The following is a 25,141-nucleotide window of genomic DNA, read 5'->3' on the forward strand; positions in this document are numbered from 1 at the left end:
AAAAAAAAACTCAAGCTTGTAAGGCATGACCTTCTGTCCAAAGCAGGCTTTGCTTTTCCAATTGCACATAACTATTCTATCCTCAGTTCCTCTTCTATAGCTTCTCTACCACTGTCCTATAATTCTGTAATTCAGTTTGGGTAGTCTACCACGTATCTCTTCCTCTGATCCGTCTCCAGCCCCTAATTACCCATTTTCAACCCCCCGCCCCCAAATCCACCCACTATGCACGTGTTTCACTCATTTGGATAACTTCCCTCATTGTCCTCACCTGCCATTCATCTCTCCCCTAATGGTACCTCATCAGATTCCAACACAGTAGTGTTCGTGTTCCTGTTCATCAATCTAAGCTCCTGTCCTTAACTTCACCCTCTCCCTTCCTTGGCTGGTTTCAACCCTCTCTCAATCTTGATCCATCCTTTATCCACCTATCAGCTCCTGTCTCACTCTTCCTCTTCCTCATACTGCTTAACTTCCCTTTCCATTTTCAGTTCTGATGCAAGGTCTCCATCCCAAACACTAACAATTCCTTTCCCTCACAGCTGCAGCTAGACTTGCTGAGTCTTTGCTGGTTCCAGTATCTACAGGCTCATGTCCCCAGCTAAGATTGTATTGATGATGTACTGGTTTGAAGGATAGTGTTGTGAACTCCTCACTTGTTTTTTTGTGTGACATTACTGGTGTTAAATTTATTAAAGTCACTCCAAATCTGAGAAATGTTTTGAAATGCTTGTTATACTGCTGTATTTTTTTTCAATGGAGGGATTATTTTTCCTAAGAAATGCACAGTGTAACTGTTTTTGTCTTCAATCTTCACCATTCTCCTACTTGGAGCAGTAACAAGTATAGTTCAGTTTTATCCAAGTAATTTTACACACATTAGTTTTTCTTATAACTCAAAACTTTTGATTGAAATCCAAAACTTAATTCTGAAGTGGTAAAAAAGGTCTTTTAAACCACTTACTGTAATCAAGAAAAAAGTTGTCTGTTGAAGATGAAATTAGAATATGCATGACACTACATTGATACCTAGAATTACAAAAAAAATTATCACTAAAAGTTATAAGTTATAGAGACTAAAGAAACTAGTGTAATTATGGAAAAAGTCCTAAAAATTTATGTAAGAGCCACTCTTTTCTGTTAAACTCGCGTTTTGCTCACTATCTCAAAATAAATAGCATAAATTAAAAGTTAAGAATTTATGTAGAATACTAAACAGTTAAGGTAATTAACATTAAATGACTAGCATGAGAGGACACAGTTTTAAGGTGCTTGGAAGTAGGTACAGAGGAGATGTCAGAGGTAAGTTTTTTATGCAGAGAATGGTGAGTGAGTGGAATGGGCTGCCGGTGACAGTGGTGGAGACGGATACAATAGGGTCTTTTAAGAGACTCCTGGACAGGTACATGGAGCTAAAACAAAATAGAGGTCTATGGGCTAGGTAATTTCTAAGGTAAGGAAATGTTCGGCACAGCTTTGTGGGCCGAAGGGCCTGTATTATGCTCTAGGTTTTCTATGTTTCTATGATATTTGAACAGACTGAAATTTGCTTCTGAGTAAGCTGGAAAAGAACAAGGAACGCTGAAGCATTGTTAGTCATAGTAGAACAAGCAGAATGTTGTGCATTGTGAAGGTCATTGAATTTTGAAGACCTGTAAGTTACTGGATTAATATTAAAAAGTTCTGGGCATTACAACATACTGTCTTTGTGGTTATACAGAGAAGCAGAATGAGGCTAATTGTTAGATTTGGTCATAGGATTGTCTAAGTAAGCCTGTGTTTTCTGTCCTTGAAATGAGAGGCACCAGTATGTATTATTTTGTAGTATTTTACTGAGGAAAAGAACAGTTTCTGTTGTGCAGCTGAGCCAGTGGAGAAATAGTTTATGATTGTAATATGATTGAAAGTTCCAGTTTGAAACCAGTAGAATTTTTGTTTGCAAGCACAGCTATAATTGGTGGGAGAAATGGAAACTGAAACTAGGGTACTGGACTTGCTTTAAAAGCAGTTGTTTTATTAGGAAGATGATGTTTAGGCAAGATCCATGTAATGAAAGGCTGGTCTTGAATTCATCGTTAAAGCAGTGAAAACTGGTAGAAGAAATAATTTTGTAGATTAGTTCATTTGTGAAAATTAGTTTTTGAATACACTACTTGATAGTATACAGACAAGATCTTGATCACACAAGTCAGAATTGTTTATATTAATCTATTAATGTCTTCCTGTTATTCCTTCCCTCTTCAAAAACAAATTGAGTAAAATTATTTTTCATCGTTAATTCTTGTAGCTGTTTTGTTGCTGGGTTTCTGTGCTTAGCAGGGGCCTATTAAGTGACATGAGAAATGAACCATATTAGCAAGTATTCTACAAAAATCCAAAGTATTAAAGGTTGTTAATTGGTATGATTTACTGCATAATCATTTGTTGACAAATTTTCATTAATGTTGGGTAGCTACTAGCTGTCGGTGAAAACCTGATGAGCTTCATCAACATATTGTTGAAAAGGCTTAGTGAAGCTTGGTGCTAGGCCTTGTAGTAAATTCACCCGTATTGTTGGATCTGATTGTTGTACACTTCCAAAAATTATGTTTTATTTAAGTTGAGGACTGATTCCTGCAGATACCTTTCAGGTGGGAAGGCATTTTAAAGACTCTTGCCATTAGATTTTGAAAAAGACTAGTGCTGTGGTTATATTTTTGAGAGGAAGAAAAATGTATGTTAGCAATAATTAATTTTACTGTAACATTAATATTAATATTCATTATTCAGAATAATTTTTTAAGGAATACAGAATATATGGTAATAAAGTTTTTGGTGTTGAGTTTCATTATTCTGTAAAATTGTGGTAACTACTTAACTACACTTCAAAAGCAGCACTGTGCATTTAAAACTGGTAATCTTGAAGTTATTTAGTAATAGCCACTGAGCACTGCTGCAAGGTTTCCTAATCAATTTAATTACAAATTGTGCTGTTAAACTTTACATCATTTTTGCTCTTAGGACTGGTATATGTAAGCCTTGTTTAGTCAGGGGAACCTGTTTTAACAACATTTAAAATCATAGTTACTGCTTTTGTAATTTCACTAGTTCTGAAAAATGATTGCATTTTGTTTTATCCTTGTATATGCATGTCTTAATTTTCCCTTCTCTACAATGAATGGTATGTGTTCTATGCTTCTGTTTTTATAAAGTTATACTTCCTTATTAGAACATGAAGACCCAGTTGAAGGATAAATGACAGCTTATTTTTTTAAAAGTAGCCCCTAGCAGTTACTTGGAAGCATTTTATTTTACACAATTATTTGGGCATAAATCAATCAATAAACTTTTTGAGTTTGTACTGTATCTTTTACCTGAAGATCCTGAAAATGTTGTAACTTCTAAAGTTGTGCTGATCAGTTGCATGTTGAATCTTGGATTCAGTTTCTGGCTCTGCCTGAATATAGAAGGACCCTTGATTGAAGGTTTCAATGTGATTATTTTTTGTTAATTTTTGCTCTTCATACTTTTCAAACTGTCTGGAACTATTAACATTAGTGAATACGCAATGCTCCAACTACAATTTTTCTTTGTCCAAATAGGGGCTATTCTACAATTCCCAGGCTGTGTTAGCGGGTCAATTATCTGCAATAACCTCTTTTGTATCATTGCTTCTAGAGTGGCCTATTATTCTTGGCTCCATCCTTTTTTTCCATTTGTTGTGCATCTTCCAAGATCACATTTTGTTTCATGAAAGTCATATATAGTTGTCTCTTTCACCTTTTGTAATGCTGCTTATCTGACATGTGGTATTACATAAGTAGACATTTCTTCTCCTTCAGTATTGAGGACATAAATTCTTTGCTTTTGGTCCCCTGATGAAGTTACATTCCCCAACCAATGACTTTGCTTCTTTACTCCTTCCCTGTCCCTGGTCGTACCTGAAGGCAAACCAGGCTATTCACGACCTTGGAGTTGAACTTCTGACACAAGATCCAAAGCTGCGTAGGTTTACCTTGGTAACATTATCTGTCTCCCCAATCTTGTCTCATTTGAAGTTCTCAAACACCGTTTCTTTGTTCAGTCCTATTATTCTACTATTGAGCTTCTTACCTTGTAACCTTTAGTTCATCCATTTTCTAATATGCTTCAAGCACTGCTTAGCCATTGCACATTGATGTGTGACTTATATTGTCTCTCAATTTGACAACTCTGTTTTATCTTGTCAGCCATACTTTAGGACTTATTTTGTGACTGCATTTCCCTGTCTCTAATATCTTCCAGTCATGGAAAATAGTTTATTCAGTTTCACAGGAAGAATAAGGGGAAAAACACCTTTTTATAACATTAAAATGTGGGAAATGTTGGTGAACGGAGGCATCTTGGCTTGCTGGTTTAGACAATGCAGAAAGCCAATGTGCAGTATAAGTAGTAAACCAAGGGATTTGCTGGTCTTAATTACAGAAGGGAAGAAGTTGATCTTAGTTATCTGATCCAAAGCTAATGGGATCCAATGGTGTTGACTTGAGATTGGTTATCATTAAAAAAAATTGGTAGTGCTAATTTAATATTCTATGTATGCAGTGCTGTAAAATAAATGTTTTGAGCTCTAGTGATTGCGTAGGAAAAATAACTTTAAATTTCTTGATACTGTTCTGAGGAAGACCAGAGGTCTTTCTGGAGCTGGTCATCATTAAAATATAAAGGAATATTTGGCAACTATTTTGAGAAATGTTGATTGTTCTGTAAGAGAATCTTTGTCTTGGCAACAAATGCAATTCCAGGTGAGGGGTGGTGAGGAAATAACTGCATTTCCAATGACTGCAATTCCAGGTGAGGGGTGGTGAGGAAATAACTGCATTTCCAATGACCTTGTGACTTTCAGATAAAGTGAAAGTAATGTCTGTTAGTGCTAAAGTTTACTTTTTTATATGGTCCATGCCCCAGAAAAACTAAACTAAATGTTGCAAAGTTACACTCACTGTGGAGGGAATTGTATTAATATAAAACCATAAGTTGATTGCTGTAAGCTACATAGTGCCTTTACACATTATTTTAATTCATGATGTATATTTACCATAAAAGCAAACAAATCCTGTTTTGTCTTGGATAGTGAAAAAGTTTGATTGTTTTCTGCTTTACTTTGTGTTTTATAGGGTGTCTGTGTCTGCTTGCTGCTCACACTAGTATTTTTGCCATTTTTTTATTCTATTAGCGCCATGTACAATCACTTTTCCCTTCATTGATTTCAAAACAATGCATCTTCAAAGAGATGGGGATGGTAAGTATGCTTTGGCATCAATCTGCATTCAATCAACCAGCATTTAGAAATAGGAATTCTAATAGATTTGGGTAGTTAAAAATAATCATGGGAAATGGAACCTATTTGAAAGCTAAATTTTAACCCTTTGAAAACATACGCTGCTAGAATTCATTATGTAAGTACCACAATTAAAGGTGTTCTGTGATTCACATGCACTGAACTAATCTAGTAATCTTTCTAAAATTATACACTGCTTGGAACTGGTTTCAAAATGGTTTCTAGTTTGTGTATATATTTGATTATTTTTGTTTATGTACTGAATTGCTTTTATTTTTATGCAAGTCTACAATTTGGATCATCGATGGTATTCATTGCAGAAGAAAACTCTACATGTAGATATCTTTGCTTTTGCTTTATTGATAGCCTACAAGTAAAGTTAATAATTTATTGGTCAGGCAGTTTGATAAAGCCAGATCTGAACCTGTTCTGTGTTATGGTCTCCATGGTTATATTCTGTTGAAGTTTCTCTCAACTCTGAATTGCAGAAATGATTCCATTTTTGATACCTCATTGTAACAGGCCCTTTTGGCCCAACTAGGCGGCTCTGCCCATTTATACCCATTTGACCAATTAATCTATCAGCCCGTATGTCTTTGGAATGTGGGAGGAAACCGGAGGCAGCACATGCACTCACAGGGAGAACATCCAGACTCCTTACAGATATTGGTGGAATGGAGTCTGGGTCACTGATGTTGTAGTAGTCTTATGCTAACAGCTAGCTACCTAAAGCCTGTCCATAGATATCAAAAGTAGGATTTTTTGGACCTAATTTGATTGCAATGTTACCACAATTGTGCAGACCTAATCATGAATGATATGGATTGGAAAGTGGAAAAAGGAAGGGAATATGTGGCAGCATTCAGAAAGATTCAATGTTTTGAGCATGGGTAAGGGAAAACCCAGGCTTGTAGGGATTTAAGTGTTGATAAGTACAGGAAGAAAACATGTTTTAGTTTAAAACATTCTGATTCCTGGGATTTGAGGTCTTCATGAATACTTTTGACAGCTGAAGCATGTAAGCTTCATGAAGCATGATTGATACTTTTGACAACTGCAAAATAAATATTTGAACTGTTACTTTAGCATTGAAAATTAAAATAAAAAATACTAAGTATTAAATGAAAAACATGATGTTTCCAACTGTAAATTTAAATTTATTCACACTAAATTTTACATAACAATAAAAATTATTTTTGTATTAGATTTAGTAATCAAGGAACTGATTCTGAAATCAAGATTTTCGCTTGTAGTATGCACACAAGTGACTTAATTTTGCAGAATTTTTAGTTTAGTCACGTAACAGAAATTTTGATGTCTGCTTTGTAAAACATATTCCTGGCAAAATTAACTAAAAAGATGGTCTGCACATAAAACTGAAACAAACTTATTTGTAGCTTTCCGTTTTGAAACCAGCCTTAGTGGTCCATGATTGGGGGAAGAAATATTTTCTGTTCTTGTGTGATAAAACCAAGGAACATTAAATGTCTGCAAGAAAGCCTGTGCATAATCCTGTCAAATAGGATTTGTGGGGTAAGTGGAAAAGAAGGAAAGAAAAATGAGAACAATTACATAAAGCTACAAAGCTCAGTATCATTTTTTAAAAATCTGCCACTGTTAATATTTTGCTAACTCTGCTTGTGGCTCCTTCATTACAGGAGTATTGCAGCCCTAGAAATCTGTCTGTATTGCTATTTTCTGTATCAAACCTTCTTTCCCCTTTGAATTCCATGTTAGAAGGTGAAAATGTACATATGGGAAGTTGTTCTTTCATTAAGCTATTTTATTGGCAGTGACAAATTGACCCATCTTAGTTATTTCTCAGCTGGGGCCAACATTTGGACAGGGGTCATACAAGTCTTGGACAAAAGAAATAAATTGTGTCATTTGCTCAATAATGGGTGGCAATACGATTCAGATGTGAGTTAGTGCATCAGCTGGGTCAGCAGTCACAAATGAATCCCTCCTTTGCCATTCCCTCACCGTCTCTGGGCATGAACAAACATCTCTGAGAGCAGCACTATCATGCTCTTCAGTTTGATCTGTTTTCTTTGATGTGCAATATTCATGGATGAGGAAAGGGTTTAACAAATGGTGAGGGAAAGGGATGGGATTTGAATCTGTACAGAAGAAGCTTGGGGAAGGGATAATTGGTTAAAGTAATGTGATTTTGTAGAAGTGGAGTAAAGGCTGGGGAATTAATCATGACTACAGTGCTCCCCACAGTACAGCGCATCAGCGAAAATACCTCAGAAAGAGATACCTGTCACCATACACAAACTGGACGGAACATAAGAACTGGGAGCAGGAGTAAGCCATCTGGTCCATCGAGCCTGCTCCAACATTCAATAAGTTCATGGCTGATCTGGTTGTGAGAGGGTGTGGCAAAGCAAGTACTGAGCTGTGATTGCCAATCCAATCAATGCAGTGACATCATATCTAAATCTTACTGTCCCACAGTAGGGTTTAAGATAAAAATTGACACAGTTTTGGTTTCTTTCACATTTTGTGTTTATTACCCATGCAAAATCCTTTAAGAGCAAATCTTATTCAGTGGGTTATGAATTGTGAATTCTGTAAGGGTGTTTTTGTATATCCCAAACTACCATAATAAAGCGATCATCTATGCATGAATTTTGAAAAAAAAATCTCAAAAGGATTGTTTCTGTGAATCTATCGAGCTGAAGAGATTATCTGAAAATCAAGTCATTGTTTCGCTCCTCTGTTTGAACATTGCTGAATTTTAGTTTCCTGTACATTAAGTTACATATAAGTTTTATAATTGGGTTATTACTAAAAAGGGTAGTATGAATTAAAATATTTCCTAAGAATTAATATTTGATGGAGTTATTAAAAAGTTCTTTGATATTTAATACTAAATTAGTTGTGAACATGTATGACAGCATTTGAAATAGTAAGTTACTGCTTCAAAGTTAGGTAGAGAATAAATTGTAGAGGGAAGAATCAAATAAATATTGCCTCTTAAAACAGAGTACATCCGGGCTCCAGTGTATGGGTTTATTCTTTCAGAAATTTTGACCGTACCTTTATTTCATCTCTCCATTTGTAAAAACATGATCTATGAATTTTGCACTTACTGTTTAACTTGAAACTTTGTTAACTGCAGCATAGAATTTCAATCTGTACTTATTTATTCTTTTTTTTTAGCTAATACAGACACTAAGTAAGAAGGGAAATGCTCTGTGTGTAGTTCATTACACAACTTTGAGGTCCCAAGTTACCACCTAGTCAATTAATAACTCCATGAAATGCCACAATTTTTAAAAAGCTGTCTAGTTTTGTATTTTTCTGAACAATAATGATGATAACAGTGTGAACAATACAATTTTTACCCTTTTTAAGATTATTTTTGCTATTTGTTGCTGTCAGCTTTTGATCAACTGCTCTACCCCTTGTACACAAACTTCAACTTTTACCTTTATTTGAATGTTTGTACATATTGTATACAATCATAATTAACATGGGTAACTGAGATCTACACTGGCAGCCAACATTAAAGTTGGGATGGAAAATCCCCATTGAAATACAGGAGCTGAAAATCAATTCTAAAATTGGGGTCTTATGCAACTATTAATTTCAATAATCATCATCAGAATGTGTATTTAGAAGGAAGTCTATGGGTGGTCCAACCATCTTCCTGCACAGGCCCAAGAAAGTTACTCAGGGATATTTAATTTTTAAATAATCAATTATATAAATCATAAAATTAACAGATATTGTGAAATATAAAGGATTGTGCTGCTTAAAATTGATATTGAGGACTTAAAAACCTTAATGCATTTTAATAGATTGAATTTCTTTGTTCTCATTGTGACAGAAAGGATTGGTTACTTTTCCCAGATAACTGTTTATAATGGTCTCAGCTGACTAGTTACAAGTTAACGAAAGAAACATTTTAATAATTCTCCATTCTAATTTCAAAAAATAATATGCAGATACAGCTCATACTGACTTGCAGGATTAAAAATCATACAGCAGGATTGTTGAACCTGCTGTTTCAGTGTTTGGGCACCAACCTGTGTGACTGCATCACTACAGGTGATCATTTATCTAATCTAAATTTAGTTTGTTGAGTAGCTGATCTGTATGGGTCATGTGTCACTTTTCTATGCAGCGTTGCTTATCTGAGGTTGGCATAATTGGTATCAGTCAAAATTTCTGCTTTTGTTTGAACTCCAGAGACTTGAAGGTATTTATATTCTGGAATTGTGGAGTGTTCTAGACAAGTGAGTTTTCAGAAAGAACTGATAGATTTAGAATGAAAAATATGATCTTGCCAAGGCATGGAGGAAGACGAAAATGCCTGAGACAATGCAATCAGATACTGAAAATATATGGTAGTTTCTAACCACAAGAGGAATTGTTTGTTAGTTCCTCTATCTGGTTTAATAATATTTCTGTTGTCAGAGTTCATTATTTTGCAGCTTCTGCAATGTGACAATGATAAAGGAGTGTCTTGAACAATGAGTCGAAAAATACTTGGGGATTTCTTACTCCAGGTTTCATAAAACCGGATGGACGGAATATAATAATAAATGTAGAAATCTTTGAAATTTTTTGGAAGGTTAGCCAGGCTGGGTGGAAATCAATATTTTTATATAGAGTATTTCCCTGACTTAGTTTTTTTTAGCCCTTGGGCCAGTGATTTGTTTTTTTGTTATGTGGGTAGAGCAAAATTGACAATCTAAGAGCTTATTGAAAAATCATAAATCTCGAACTACTTCAGAAGTCTTGGATGCCATCATTCCATTTGTTTTCCTGAGCCGTTTTGGCTTATTGCTATCTTTCCTGCAGTTTCTCAGAAGTTACTCTGGGGGAAATCTGGAATCTGAAGCCACAGCAGGTTAGCTTAATTCAGTGGTTTCATTCATTTAATTGAAGAGAAGAATCTCTTCAACAATGAGAGGAAAGTTTCAGGTATTTTGCATGTCTCTGAATTAAGTTAATTAAATATTGTTGAATTAAGTGTAATTAATTATTTTAAAAGAAAGCTTAATCCTCTAGCTGACTGCCTCCTAGGGTTCAAATTTCTCCTCACTTTTGATTGTTATGCAACATAATGGTTCACATGACTCAGGATTGTACAGTGTGTGCTGTACTGATAGAATAAGTTACATACAGTCTGTCTTGGACCATGATGCATAAGATACTGCTTATGGAATCAATTTACTGCTGTAGGTAAGTACGGGTAGAGAAGCAGAGAGCGTTGTTTTTTAGCTTATTGAAGCATGCTGAATGGAATCATTTCATAGTCTAGATTTGGCTTGTAGGCTCTATGTTGTCCACTGTGGTCACAGACTTGCAGGTAAGGTGGAATAGACATGAATTTATATTTAGGGTATAAACTAAATTATGACTGTCTTAATGAAATAGATTGGTATATTTTTGTTGGAACTTCTAATTCTTGTGTTACAGGTTCTTTTGACCTGGTTTTCACCTTTACAGTAGTGTTGAATTTGTATAATTGTTAATTTTGGTTTTTTGTGTAGATCCTGTTCCAGCATTTAAATCATGGCAGGATGAATATGAGCATGAAATGGGAGAGGCACAGCTTTCACCACAGGCAGGAAGACTGACTAACCATCCACTTGAAGAAGACCCACAACCTATGTTATGCCGTCGTTACCTTAATTTTGGTCATAGGCAGCGCTTTCTAGATGAATCTGATTCAATAACTGCCTCACTGAAAGGACTTTCCACCTTCAGGTATAGTTTGTAATTATCATTGCATTTTTTTCCAATTTTTCCTTGCTGTTCCTTTGATGTCAGTTGTTTGGTTACTGTTCTTCTGTTTTTAGCATGGTTATGACAACTGATTTGATTCTTGAACTGCACATTTTTCTGTACAGAAATTAAATATTTGATTCCCTCTTCTCTTCACTTAAACTCTAGACCAGGGAATGATCCATTAGCTAATTTTCTTAATTAGTTAACTAACCACTTAACAATTTAACCACCCAATGTAGTCACTCATGCAGATTTCTAGTGACAGTGCCAATAATTTATGATGGCGTTGTTGTGTAGCTCTCATTTATAGATTTGCCTATGTGTGCACTAGAATTCAATTTTGGGAGTGATTGTTTTGGCCATTGGCATTTCCTTACCCCAGGTGCTCTAGGGCAGATTATAATGGCCCTATGGTTGTCTGTTTCAAAATTTGATCACATAGAATAACATTGTCTGATTGGACCATTTATTGATTGCATAAACTGACTGTCACAACCTTATTTTTATTTAAGTGTATTTTAAATGCATTTGGTATATACTTTCCACAATAATCTGCATCTTTCTAATTATTTCAAGGTACGATTTTTACTTGACAAATAAATGACTAGTGAGAGATTTTGGTTAATGATTTTACATTTCTTCTTTGCCTTAAGTGAAAGACTTAAACTTCCTCTTAACTATTGTAATGATATTTTAAGGCCTCGAAGATCATCATTTGATTCCAGAGATGATGAAAAGGAAGACCCAGCTCAACTACAGCTGACTAAAAAAATTCAGAATATCAAAAAGAAAATGAAGTTATTTGAAGAACAATTTGAAAAGGAACGAAAATACAAGGTGAGTTTTTTAATTAGTTTTTTAATACATTTTCTACATCGCTACAGATAAAAAAAAACCCAGATCGAAATGAAGAACATTAATACAGTGCAAAAATAAACATACTGTAGCGGTGTGCTACACGCAACGCTAAAATTACGACACGGAGTCGGTAACTGCAGTCGAAGGAAAAACTTTATTCGAAATCCTCAACCTCACTTTTAAGTCTCCCTCAACTTGCCCCCCGTGGCGCAGAGGCTCCAAAGCTCTGTGCTCGCAAACCCCCGTAGGCTATCTAATTGTGAGCCGGTTCGGATGTGCCAGGAAATGGATCGCCACATAACCCCCCCCCCCCCCCCCAGAACCGGCGATACACCCCCCCAATGTCCACAGTCTGGGTCAGAACCTGCTTGGGAGGTCAGCCTCTACGCCAAGGTGCCGGAAACTCGGCCGGTTATGCCAGGTCCACATGGGCCGGTTTGAGGCGGTCCACCGTGAAAACCTCCTCTTTCCCCCCAACGTCCAGCACGAACGTGGACCTGTTGTTCCGGAGCACCATAAACGGCCCCTCGTATGGCCGCTGCAGCGGTGGCCTATGCCCGCCCCTTCGTACAAACACAAACTTACAGTTCTGTAGGTCTTTGGGTATGCAGGTCGGGTGCCGCCCATGCTGTGAAGTGGGTATGGGGGCCAGGTTACCGAGCTTCTTGCGTAGTCTGCCCAGGACTGCTGCGGGATCTTCCTCTTGCCCCCGTGGGGCTGGTAGGAACTCCCCGGGGACGACCGGGGCGCGCCGTATACCAACTCGGCCGACGAGGCGTGCAGGTCGTCCTTGGGCGCTGTGTGGATGCCGAGTAGGACCCAGGGAAGCACGTCCGCCCAGTTGGCTCCTCGCAGGCGGGCCATGAGGGCCGACTTCAGGTGACGGTGGAAACGCTCCACCAGCCCGTTCAACTGTGGGTGGTAGGCAGTGGTGTAGTGCAGCTGAGTCCCCAAAAGGCTGGTCATAGCTGACCACAGGCTGGAGGTGAATTGGGCGCCTCTGTCGGAGGTAATGTGGGCCGGTACACCAAAGCGAGATATCCAGGTGGCGATCAGGGCTCGGGCACAAGATTCGGAGGTGGTGTCGGTGAGCGGGACCGCCTCTGGCCATCTTGTGAACCGATCCACGATAGTCAGGAGGTGCCGTGCTCTGCGCGACACTGGCAGGGGGCCCACGATATCCACATGAATGTGGTTGAAACGCCGGTGGGCGGGATGGAACTGCTGCGGTGGGGCTTTGGTGTGCCGCTGCACCTTGGCCGTCTGGCAGTGCATGCACGTTTTGGCCCATTCACTGACCTGTTTGTGGAGTCCGTGCCAAACGAACCTGCTGGAGACCATCCGGACAGTTGTCCGGATGGAGGGATGCGCCAAGTTATGAATGGAGTCGAAAACACGGCGCCGCCAGGCTGTCGGGATGACGGGGCGGGGCTGGCCGGTGGCGACGTCACAGAGTAGGGTCCTCTCACCCGGACCCATGGGGAGGTCCTGGAGCTGCAAACCGGAGACTGCAGTTCTGTAACTTGGAATCTCCTCGTCCACCTGCTGCGCCTCTGCCAGTGCCTCAAAGTCTACCCCTTGGGAAAGGGCATGAACGGTAGGGCGAGAGAGCGCATCCGCCACGACATTGTCCTTACCCGAGACGTGCCGGACATCTGTCGTGTATTCAGAGATGTAGGACAGGTGGCGTTGCTGGCGGGACAACCAGGGGTCGGCCGCTTTCGTAAACGCAAAGGTAAGCGGTTTGTGGGCCGTGAACGCGGTGAAGGGCCGACCTTCTAGGAAGTACCTGAAATGCCAGATTGCCAGGTAGAGCGCCAACAGTTCCCGGTCGAAAGCACTGTACTTGAGCTCGGGTGGCCGCAGGTGTTTGCTGAAAAACGCCAGGGGTTGCCAGCGACCTGCGATGAGTTGCTCCAGTACCCCACCGACTGCCGTGTTAGATGCGTCCACTGTGAGGGCGGTAGGGGCATCCATTCTGGGATGTACTAGCATAGCGGCGTTCGCCAAAGCTTCCTTCGTTTGAACGAAAGCGGCGGCGGACTCCTCGTCCCAGGTAATGTCCTTGCTCGGACCCGACATCAGGGCGAACAGGGGGCGCATGATCCGGGCAGCTGAAGGGAGGAAGCGGCGGTAGAAATTGACCATACCTACGAATTCCTGAAGGCCTTTGATCGTGGTGGGTAGGGGAAAGTGGCGGACCGCATCTACCTTAGCGGGCAGAGGGGTTGCCCCGTCTTTAGTAATCCTGTGGCCCAGGAAGTCAATGGTATCGAGTCCGAACTGGCATTTGGCGGGGTTGATTGTAAGACCGTACTCACTCAGTCGGGCGCAGAGTTGACAGAGGTGGGATAGATGCTCCTGACGACTGCTGCTGGCTATGAGGATGTCATCCAAATAGATGAACGCGAAGTCCAGGTCCCGGCCCACCGCGTCCATTAACCGCTGGAACGTCTGTGCGGCATTCTTCAGGCTGAACAGCATGCGGAGGAACTCGAAAAGGCCAAACGGGGTGATGAGAGCCGTTTTGGGGACGTCGTCAGGATGCATCGGGATTTGATGGTACCCTCGGACGAGGTCTACCTTGGAGAAGATCCGTGCGCCGTGCAGGTTTGCTGCAAAGTCCTGAATGTGCGGCACAGAGTAGCGGTCCGGTGTGGTAGCCTCGTTCAGCCTGCGGTAGTCGCCGCACGGTCTCCAGCCTCCCGTCGCTTTGGGCACCATGTGCAGGGGGGAGGCCCATGGGCTGCAGACCGCCGGATGATCCCCAATTCCTCCATCCTCTGGAACTCCTCCTTCGCCAGTCGGAGCTTGTCCGGGGGAAGCCGCCGAGCGCGTGCGTGGAGGGGTGGTCCCTGGGTCGGGATGTGGTGCTGTACGCCGTGCCTGGGCATGGCCGCTGTGAACTGCGGTGCCAGAACCGATGGGAAATCCGCCAGGACCCTGGTGAAGTCGTTGTCGGACAGCGTGATGGAGCCGAGGTGAGGGGCTGGCAACTGGGCTGCACCCAGGGAGAACGTCTGAAAGGTCTCGGCGTGTACCAGTCTCTTCCTGGGCAGGTCGACCAGTAGGCTGTGAGCTCGTAAAAAATCCGCACCCAGAAGCGGTTGGGCTACGGCGGCCAGTGTGAAGTCCCATGTGAACTGGCTGGAGCTGAACTGTAGCTGCACCTGACGGGTGCCATAGGTCCTTACTGTGCTGCCATTCACGGCCCTCAGGGGGGGACCCGGTGCCCTGCTGCGGGTGTCGTAACTCGTCGGAGGTAAAACGCTGATCTCAGCCCCAGTATCGACCAAAAACCGGCGTCCCGACCTTCTATCCCACACATACAGGAGGCTATCCCGATGGCCAGCCGCCATAGCCATCAGCGGCGGCTGGCCCTGGTGTTTCTCGGGAACTTGCAGGGCGGGCGACAACGGCGGGCTTCTGCGCCCCACCGCTGGTGGTAGAAGCACCAGTGTTCATTGGGCCGGGGGTTGGCGGGCTCTGCGGCCGGGCCTGGACTGGTTTGCTGCCGGGAGCGTGGCTGGGAGATCTGTGCGATGGACGCCCCGCTCACCTTTTTGGCGTTCCACAGCAAGTCCGCCCGGGCTGCCACCTTCCGGGGGTCACTGAAATCCGTGTCGGACAGCAGCAGGGGTATGTCCTCGGGCAGCTGCTCCACGAATGCCTGCTCAAACATGAGGCAGGGTGTGTGTCCGTCGGCGAGAGGCAACATCTCATTCATTAAAGCCGATGGGGGTCTGTCGCCCAAGCCATCCAGGTGCAGTAAACGGGCAGCCCGCTCGCGCCGTGAGAGTCCGAAAGTCCTGAGGAGCAGGGCTTTGAATTCCGTGTACTTGCCGTCTGCTGGGGGCGACTGTACGAACTCTGCGACCTGGGCCGCTGTGTCCTGGTCGAGGGAGCTCACCACGTAGTAGTAGCGGGTGTCTTCTGAGGTGATCCGGCGAACGTGGAATTGGGCTTCGGCTTGCTGGAACCATAGGTTCGGTCGCTGTGTCCAGAAACCCGGCAGTTTCAACGAAACCGCGTGAACAGAGGCGGCGTCGGTCATTTCTGGTCCAAAAATCATTTGGACCGTCGGGGTCACCAATTGTAGCAGTGTGCTACACGCAGCGCTAAAATTACGACATGGAGTCGGTAACTGCAGTTGAAGGAAAAACTTTATTTGAAATCCTCAACCTCACTTTTAAGCCTCCCTCAACTTGCCCCCCGTGGCGCAGAGGCTCCAAAGCTCTGTGCTCGCAAGCCCCCGTAGGCTATCTAATTGTGAGCCGGTTCGGATGTGCCAGGAAATGGGTCGCCACAATACAATATTAATATAATACAAAAGAAGATAATTGAGAAAGCACCCAAATTGAAGACATGTAAAATTAGTATCCTCCCCAAGCCCCGCAACAAAAAAGAACTCCAGACCAACCACAACACAATATAGAGAGTATAAATCAGGACATTCAAACCCCCAAAACTGTAAATACACTTAGCAACAGAAGATATTAATGCCTACTACCAAAAAAAAGGAGCTGAAAGCAAGAGACCAAAAAAAAACCTTAGTTAAGAGGAAGGTTATGAAAGTACTCAGTAAAAGACCTTATGGAACTTTGTATACGAATTAAGAACTGAATAATGAATTTTTTTTCAAGGTCTAAGCAGGACATAATATCATTAAGCCATTGAGCATACATGGGCGGGGCAACATCTCTCCATCTAAGGAGGATTAAACATCTAGCCAGGAGAGAAGCAAAAGATAATATTCGACACTTAGTCGAACTCAGATGTAAATCTATCTTACCCAAAAAACTGAACAAAGCAATCAAAGGTGATTCAGAATATAAGATAAAGTTATGAAGACATCTTTCCAAAATTTCTCCAAGCTAGGACAAAACCAGTACATATGAATGAGAGAGGCCCTTTTGCATTTATCACAAAGAGGACTAATATTAGGGTAAAATCGAGATAGTTTAGATTTAGACATATGGGCTCTATGAACAATCTTAAACTGTAAAAGGCAATGGCGAGCACAAAGAGAGGTTGAATTAACCGATTTGAGAATCGAGTCCCAAGTCTCATCGGATAAGGAGATATTTAAATCATGCTCCCAAGCCATTCTAATTTTATCCACAGGGGCACGTTGTAAGGATGCTAATTTATCACGAATAAATAATATTAAACCTTTACGTAGTGGATTAATAGAAAGAAATAAATCCATAACATTTTTCAGGGAAGTTAGGAATTAAAGGAACAAGGTGAGCTTTTTGAAAACTTTATGAATGTTGATTGCATTAATTGATGATGAAGGTAAACACAAAGAAAATTTTGTATCAAATTTCCCTTCATTTAATGAATATTTTAATCTTTACTGAAGATATTACTAAGTGAATAATATTCGGTAATGGTGCCGGCATTTTTTGGCAATGCAGAATTTCCTACCCATTTTAATGAGAGAGATGGTAATGAGAGATATGTGGGTTTCTATTCGGGAGATTGAAAGCACAGAAAATTCTTACTCAGATTTTGCGTTCTCACTGACATGCAACATTTTCCCTCTGGTATGTGGTTATCTTAAACAAACATTCCATCAAATGTAGTGTTACGAAATCCCGTACTGGATCACTTACCAGCAAAGATAGAGAGGTCCGTTGAAGTCTGATGGTACTATTTTTAAAAGTATTTATTGATAAAGGGCACAAAAATAAGATTAATGTGAACATACAGATAATATACGTCGTCAATACTAAATCTAAAGCGTGGGTATAATAGCTCTATCGTTGTCTAGGGGATAATGTATTGTCCGATGGAAAGATAACAGTCACTATCAGTTCGTTCAAGCTGCAGCGTTGTTGGGTTTAAGAGCAATGCGGTTTAAACTTGCCCAGGTCTTTTATGATGCCAATCCGTTGAGTCAGGGGAGTGGATTCCCCCGTTGTTAGCTAAAAGCTGTTTTTTGTGGTTCCAGCCACCAATTCCAGCCACGGAATTGAACGCACGTAGCCTCCTTCAGGTGACACCCTGCTGTTACGTGGTCACTTAACGTTTCTTCTGGTGCGTCTGAGGGACTGTTCCTACAGACCCTCTTTTATCCTGACTGGCAGGGTCGTAGATGTCAATCAGGTTGGGGGTGTGCACTCTCTCCCTCAAACAGCCCACTTTGCCTGAGGGCGTTCACGTAGTATAGTAGCTCAATCCACAAATTGGTTTCCAATGGCCATGTTCATGTAGCTTTACATCGCCAGGGAAACGAGGCATTTTGCAGTCTCTCTTTCATTTCCTGGGCCCCTTGACCCAGTCCAACAGTGATCTTGCGATTCTCACAAAGGAGGGGGCTACGGACATAACAGTAGAAAATGATTTGAAAAATTACATATAGAAAAATAGCATTAAATCCTCCACAAGTGAAAGAAATTATATATAATAAAGAATCCAAAGCCAGTATTAATCTATATATGCATAGTTCATAAGAAATATCATTATTTTTGAAAATACCATTGTTAAAATAACATGGAAATTCATTTTGCAATATCGTCTTTGGCAGAAAAACAAAACTCTTAATCCTTACAAAATGCACTACTTCTACATTTCAAAATCAAGAAACAAAGCACGTGTGTAAAAATCCTGAAAATAAACACATTCAGAATCCTTGGCTGTGAATGGTTATTCTTTTCATAGGTACCAGTTGCAGAGGGAGGCACAGAGTTCCAGGTTTTGTGGCATTTTGGTTAGAACTAAGGATATTGTTGTGTTGAACATTGTGCTGTAGTCAATAGACAGCAGCATTACGTAGCTATTACTATTGTCCAGGTGATTCAAGCCCAAGTGGAGAGCCAGTGATGTTGCATCCACTGTAGACCTATTGTGGTGATGGGCAATCTGCAACAGGTCCAGGTCCTTGATTAGGTAAGATTAGATTTTAGCCATGACCAACCTCTCAAAGCACTTCATCACAGGAAATCTGAGTGCCATGTGAGTGCCAATAGTTATTAAGGCAGCTCACCCTGCTCTTGGTCTCTGGTATGATTGGCCCTCTTTTGAAGCAGATAGGGACCTCCGACTGCAACAGAGATTGAAGATGTTCTTGAACACCCCAGCCAGTTAGTTGGTACAGGTTTTCAGAGCCCATCAGCTATACCTGAAAGGGCTCTGAAAACCAGGGCTTGATGCCTTATAAGTGTTCACCCTTTTGACATTGTTCTGATATTGGCCACTAAGCCAAAGTTTCAAGGTTACCGGATGCTGCAGGGATTTGCATAGAAATAGTTTTATTCTCCCTTTCAAAGCGTGCTTAAAAGGCATCGAGCTCATCTTGAGAGTGAAGCATCACAGCCGTTCATAATGTTAGGTTTTGTTAGTAGTAATGGCCTGCAAACCCTGTCAGAGCTAATATGCATCAGATTCCGTCTCTAATGTCAATTGGAATTGTTTTTTCACCTTTAAGATTGCCTTCCGTAGGTTGTACCAAGACTACTTGTATAGTTGAATCACCAGTCTTGAATATCACAGATCTAGCCCTCAGCAGACTACGAATTTTCTGGTTCAACCATGGCTCTTTGATTTGGCTATGTCCAATATGTTCTCCAAGACACACCCTCGTCTACACAGGTTTTGATGAAGTCAGTGACAACTGTGGTTTATTCACTCTGACTCAAAGATGAATCCCTGAATGTTGTCCAGTCCACTCACCCAAATCCATCCTGTAAGTGCTCCTCCACCTCCCTTGACCATTCCTTCTTGCTTCTCACAATTGGTGCCGTGGTTTTTGTCTCTGCCTGTACACTGGGCATAGAAGTACAGCCAGCTGATTGGACTTCCCAAAGAGTAGGCATAGAATAATTTTCTAACAGTGGGCTTCTTCCAAGCAATAGATACCGCTAGCACTTGGTGGTGCCAAGTATTTTATCTTGTCCCTTTTCCATAGATAGACCTCTCTGTCCAACTCTAAATTATGTATCTGAACTCATTCTAGGGAGGATGAACTATTTGGTACATTTTCAAGATGATTCCTGTCCTTGGTTTCTTTCATGAGGTTTTTATGAGTGCAGATAAGTTAAGTACATGGTGTTTATGGTATTCTAGTGCATGAATTTCAGGAAGCTAGCAGGCAGATATAGCAAGTGATTTGGAAGATGTGGCATATTTGTTCTCATTGCAAGAGGGTTGGAGTTTCAAAATATATAAGTATAATTGTACAGGGTCCTGGTGAGTCCACATCTGGAGTACTGTACATCATATTGGTCAGCTTATTGAAGAAAAGACATATTGGCATTGGAAACAATCCAAAAGCAAGTAACTAAACTAATTCCTGAAATGTGAGGCTTCTACTATCATAGTTAAAGAAATTAGATTATTTTGATGTGGAGCCAGGAGCGACCATATTGAACCCTGCATTAATTTGGCAGTGTGGGGTTAGGATTGGTGGGGGAAGGCATGGCAAGGTAGATGTTGAGCTGTTTCCAATTATAAGAGCATCTCAAAAGGAGTGAGATCGTTTAAATAGTTCAAAATTGGAGGTACTCATTTAACACTGAGACACCTAGAAACTCAGAGTGGTAAATTACTGGAATATTTTACCTCAGGAGGTTATAGGCCTAGATCATTGGGGATATTTAAAGAATTAGTTAAATTTTTGAAGGATTGGGGAATTGAGGTTTGATGTTTTTGGCACAGGAAGAGATGAGGCCTTGGGCTGATCTGTGCTGTAGATTTCTATGTTCTGTGATACTGAATGATAGGATTGTGGAGCCGAAGTACCTACCGCTGGTATTTTGTTATATTCTTCCATTTGAATGGTTTATATGGAAGGAAATGATGGATTGTCAAAGGATGCGATGGATTATTGAGAAAGGATTGAAAGGTATGTTTAGGAAGAGCAAATCAAAAACCTTTTCACTCGAGTTATTGAACTTGTCATATGTTATGTCTTTATCAAAGGTTGCTGGTGGTTATTTCTATCTACTATTACAAAGCAGTTACCTTGGGCTCTGTTCCTAAAGAGGAAGAGAACTTTATGGTCCATGCTGTTTTTGTTGGTATGTTTAGTAGGCTTTCTACATGTACCATTTACAAAACACTTAAAATGTACTACTTTTGTACTTTTCACTGAAAATTTAATGGTAAAGTATTAATCTGATATATTTTGAAGGTGTGGCTGTGATACAGGGGAAGAGAGACATAGCATTTTAAATTGTCTTTGTATTTAGCCACTTTGGATATAATATCAATAAAGTTTGTTTCTCAGTAAAGGATTCATTTCCCTATTTGTTTCTGTGGGACTTCTAGATATGTTAATATGTATCTCATAACACATAAAAGGCATTTAATTTAATTTTATTGTATAGCTATCTCTCAGAGCATTTACACATCAACAAGCATACTTATATATTGCCTGTCTTTACAGTTGTCTTTTTAGCAATCTCTGAGGCAGAACACAACTTTTCACTTTTACTGAATTTCCAATGCAGGCAATTTTATTAATCCATGGATGGATGATGCATGTACATTCATGTGGCTTTGTAATATAACTTTGACAGCCTCTGTAATTTTATTCCTCAACTCGAGATTTCTAGGGTTTAAACCAGGATTATAATGAAGGAGGGTGATAAAGTTACATATAAGCTTTTTAAGCAGATTTGAACCTTGAGAATCAGAATCAGACTTTAATCGCCAAGTACCTTTGCACATACAAGGAATTTACTTCCGGCAGATGTTGTCTCTCTGCTCATAATAATAATGATAAATATAAATGAAAATATAGATTATACATACAAGTAGTGCAATCCAAGTAATAGTTAGCCGACGGTTAACCGGCAGTTAACTGTTCAGCAAAGTGACCGCAGTAGGGAAAAAACTTCTCCAGTGCCTATTAGTCTTAGTCTGGAGGGATCTGAAGCGCCTACCAGACGGAAGCAGTTCAAACAGTCCGTGCGCAGGATGGAAGGAGTCCTTTATGATGTTCCCCGCCCTCTTCTTCAACCTGGAAGAGTACAGGTCCACAATAGAGGGCAGGGAGGCTCCAATATATATTAGCATGGTTGAGTGGTTAATGGAATTTATAACAGATAAAGTGCCTATAAAAAGTATTCACCCACCTTTGACATTTTCAGGTCTTATTGTTGTACAACATTGGATTTAATTTGGCTTTTTTGATACTGATCAACAGAAAAAGACTCAAGTCGTGAAAATTATTTTTGGGTTGGATATTGCAATTAGTGTTTTTTTAGGAATCTGTGTTTATAATAATAGACCTGTTGATTGAGTAGTCAAAGCTATTTCTGGTGAATATTCTGAGGTAAAATATTCTAGTAAAGTATTCCGGACGACGGAGTAGAGGGAGACAGAGTAAGAAGGCTTTGGCTCAATGGGGCTTAGGTGATTATGGGTTGAGGCAAGGTAGGATGCCTGAGTAGAATACAGACAGGAAGCATGTGTGTTAGGCTGGTGTTCTGTGCTCAGTGTCAGATGTGGGAGGTTCAGGAGACTCCCAGCCTCCCGGACGGCTACACCTGTGCCAGGTGTGTTGAGCTGCAGCTCCTTGAGGACTGTGTTAAGGAACTGGAGATGCAGCTCAATGACCTTCATCTGGTCAGAGAGAGTGAGGAACTGATAGATAGGAACTATAGGTAGGAGGGGCTTGGAGAGACAGATAAGTGGGTAACAGTCAGGAAATGGAAGAGCAGGAGGCAGAGACTAGAGAGTACCCCTGTGGCTGTACCCCTTGACAATAAGTACTCCTGCTTGAGTACTGTTGGGGGGGGGGGTGGTCAGCCTACCAGGGGAAAGCATCAGTAGCTGCATCTCTGACATAGTGTCTGGTCTTGTGGCTCAGAAGGGTAGAGAAAGGAAGAGGATGGCAGCAGTGATATGGGACTCTATAGTTAGTGGGTCAGACAGGCGATTCTGTGGACACAGGAAAGAAGCACAGATGGTAATTTGCCTCCCAGGTGCCAGGGTCTGGGAAGGAGAACAGCCAGAGGTCTTGGTACATATTGGTACCAATGACATACGCAGGAAAAGGGAGGAGGACCTGAAAGTAGACTACAGGAAGTTAGGAAAGAAGTTGAAAAGCAGGACCACAAAGGTAGTAATCTCCGGATTACTGCCTGTGCCATGCGACAGTGAGTATAGGAATAGAGTGAAGTGGTGGATAAGTACATGGCTGAGGGATTGGAGCATAGGGCAGGGATTCAGATTTCTGGATCATTGGGGCAGGAATGACCTGTACAAAAAGGATGGGTTGCACTTGAATCCCAGGGGACCAATATACTGGCGGGAGCTTTCCAAAGACTACTGGGGAGAGTTTAAACTAGGTTTGCTGGGCAGTGGGAATCAAACTGAAGAGACAGAGAAAGAGACGGTTGGCTCACAAAGAAAGCTTGTGAGAGGAAGGATAGGTAGGTGATCGAGAAGGGACGCGCTCAGACCAGTGATTTGAGATGTGTCTATTTTACCACAAGGAGTATTATGAACAGAGCGGGATCAGTACTTGGAGCCTTGATGTCATGGCTCAGGGGCAGGAATGGTTACTTCGAGTGCCAGGCTTTAGATTTTTCAGAAAGGACAGGAATGGAGGCAGAAGAGGTGGGGGTGTGGCACAGCAGTAGAAAAGGAGGAAGACGTGGAGGAATTGTCTACGGTGTCTCTGTGGGTGGAAATTAGGAACCGGAAGGGGTCAACTCTACTGGGTGTTTTTTTGTAGACCACCCAGTAGTAACAGGGACATCGAGAAGCAGATAGGTAGACAGATTCTGGAAAGGTGTAATAATAACAGGGTTGACGTGGTGAGAGATCTTAAATTTCCCAAATATCAATTGGCAAGGGGTTTAGATGGGGTGGAATTCATTAGCTGTGTTCAAGAAGGTTTCTTGACACAATATGTAGATAAGTCTACAAGAGGAGAGGCTGTACTTGATCTTGTGTTGGGAAATGAACCTGGTCAGGTGTCAGATCTCTCAGTGGGATAGCGTTTTGAAGATAGTGATCACAATTCTATCTCCTTTACCATAGCTTTGGAGAGGGATAGGAACAGACAAGTTAGGAAAGTATTTAGTTGGAGTAAGGGGAAATATGAGGCTATCAGGCAGGAACTTGGAAGCATAAATTGGAAACATGTTCTCAGGGAAATGTATGGAAGAAATATGGCAAATGTTCAGGATGGTAGGGTACAGGAACCCTGGTGCACAAAGGCTTTTGTAAATCGAGTCAAGAAGAAAAGAAGAGCTTACGAAAGGTTCAAAAAGCTACGTAATGATAGAGATCTAGAAGATTATAAGGCTAGCAGGAAGGAGTTCAAGAAAGAAATTAGGGGAGCTGGAAGGGGCCAGGAGAACACTTTGGTGGACAGGGTTAAGGAAAATCCCAAGGCATTCTTCAAGTATATTAAGAGCAAGAGGATAAGATGTGAGAGAATAGGACCAATCAAGTGTGACAGTGGAAAAGTGTGTATGGAACCTTAGGAGATAGCAGAGGTACTTAATGAAAAGGATCTTGGCAATTGTAGGGATGACTTACAGTGGACTGAAAAGCTTGAGTATGTAGATATTAAGAAAGAGGATGTGCAGGAGCTTTTGGAAATCATCAAGTTGGATAGGTCACTGGGACTGGACGAGATATACCCCAGGCTACTGTGGGAGGTGTTTCTGCCTTGGAATAACCTACCTGTATATAGTGACTTTTGACGCATTTCCTAGCAATGACCAGTGACTCAAAAATTTGAAGTGAAAGCATATGAAAATAGATACAAAACTTTAAAACACACGGAAACAGCTACAGAACTTATAAAAAGTCTTCCTCCCTCCCCCCAGAAGTTTTCATATTTTATTGTCTTACACCATTGAATCACAGTGAATTTAATTTGGCTTTTTTGGCACTGATCAACAGAAAGTCTCTTACGTGTAAAAGTGAAAACAAATTCTACAAATTAGTCTAAATTTATGACATTAATAATTGATCTGGATGATGGGGTGGTAAATTGGATTAGTAAGTATGCAGATGAGATGGCCTGTTTCCGTGCTGTGATTGTTATATGGTTATATATGATACTAAGATAGGTGACGTGGATAATGAAGTAGGTTTTCAAAGCTTGTAGAGAGATTTAGGACAATTAGAAGAGTGGGCTGAAAGATGGCAGATGGAGTTTAATGCTGATACGTGTGAGGTGCTACATTTTGGTAGGAATAATCAAAATAGGACATGCATGGTAAATGGTAGGGCATTGAAGAATGCAGTAGAGTGGAGTGATCTAGG

General features: G+C 41.1%; 1 protein-coding gene across 1 annotated transcript in view; it reads left to right on the plus strand.

Moving 5' to 3' along the window:
* LOC132405222 (protein FAM13B-like) overlaps positions 1-25,141 on the plus strand; it is a 118,174-nt gene that overhangs the window by 62,673 nt on the left and 30,360 nt on the right. Inside the window, exons 12-14 of the mRNA XM_059989911.1 lie at positions 5,195-5,260; positions 10,810-11,026; positions 11,746-11,884. Coding sequence (XP_059845894.1) covers positions 5,195-5,260; positions 10,810-11,026; positions 11,746-11,884 — 422 coding nt within the window. The remainder of the gene's footprint in view (positions 1-5,194; positions 5,261-10,809; positions 11,027-11,745; positions 11,885-25,141) is intronic.

This window comes from Hypanus sabinus, chromosome 15 (genome assembly GCF_030144855.1).
Source record: "Hypanus sabinus isolate sHypSab1 chromosome 15, sHypSab1.hap1, whole genome shotgun sequence".
Lineage (NCBI taxonomy): Eukaryota > Metazoa > Chordata > Chondrichthyes > Myliobatiformes > Dasyatidae > Hypanus > Hypanus sabinus.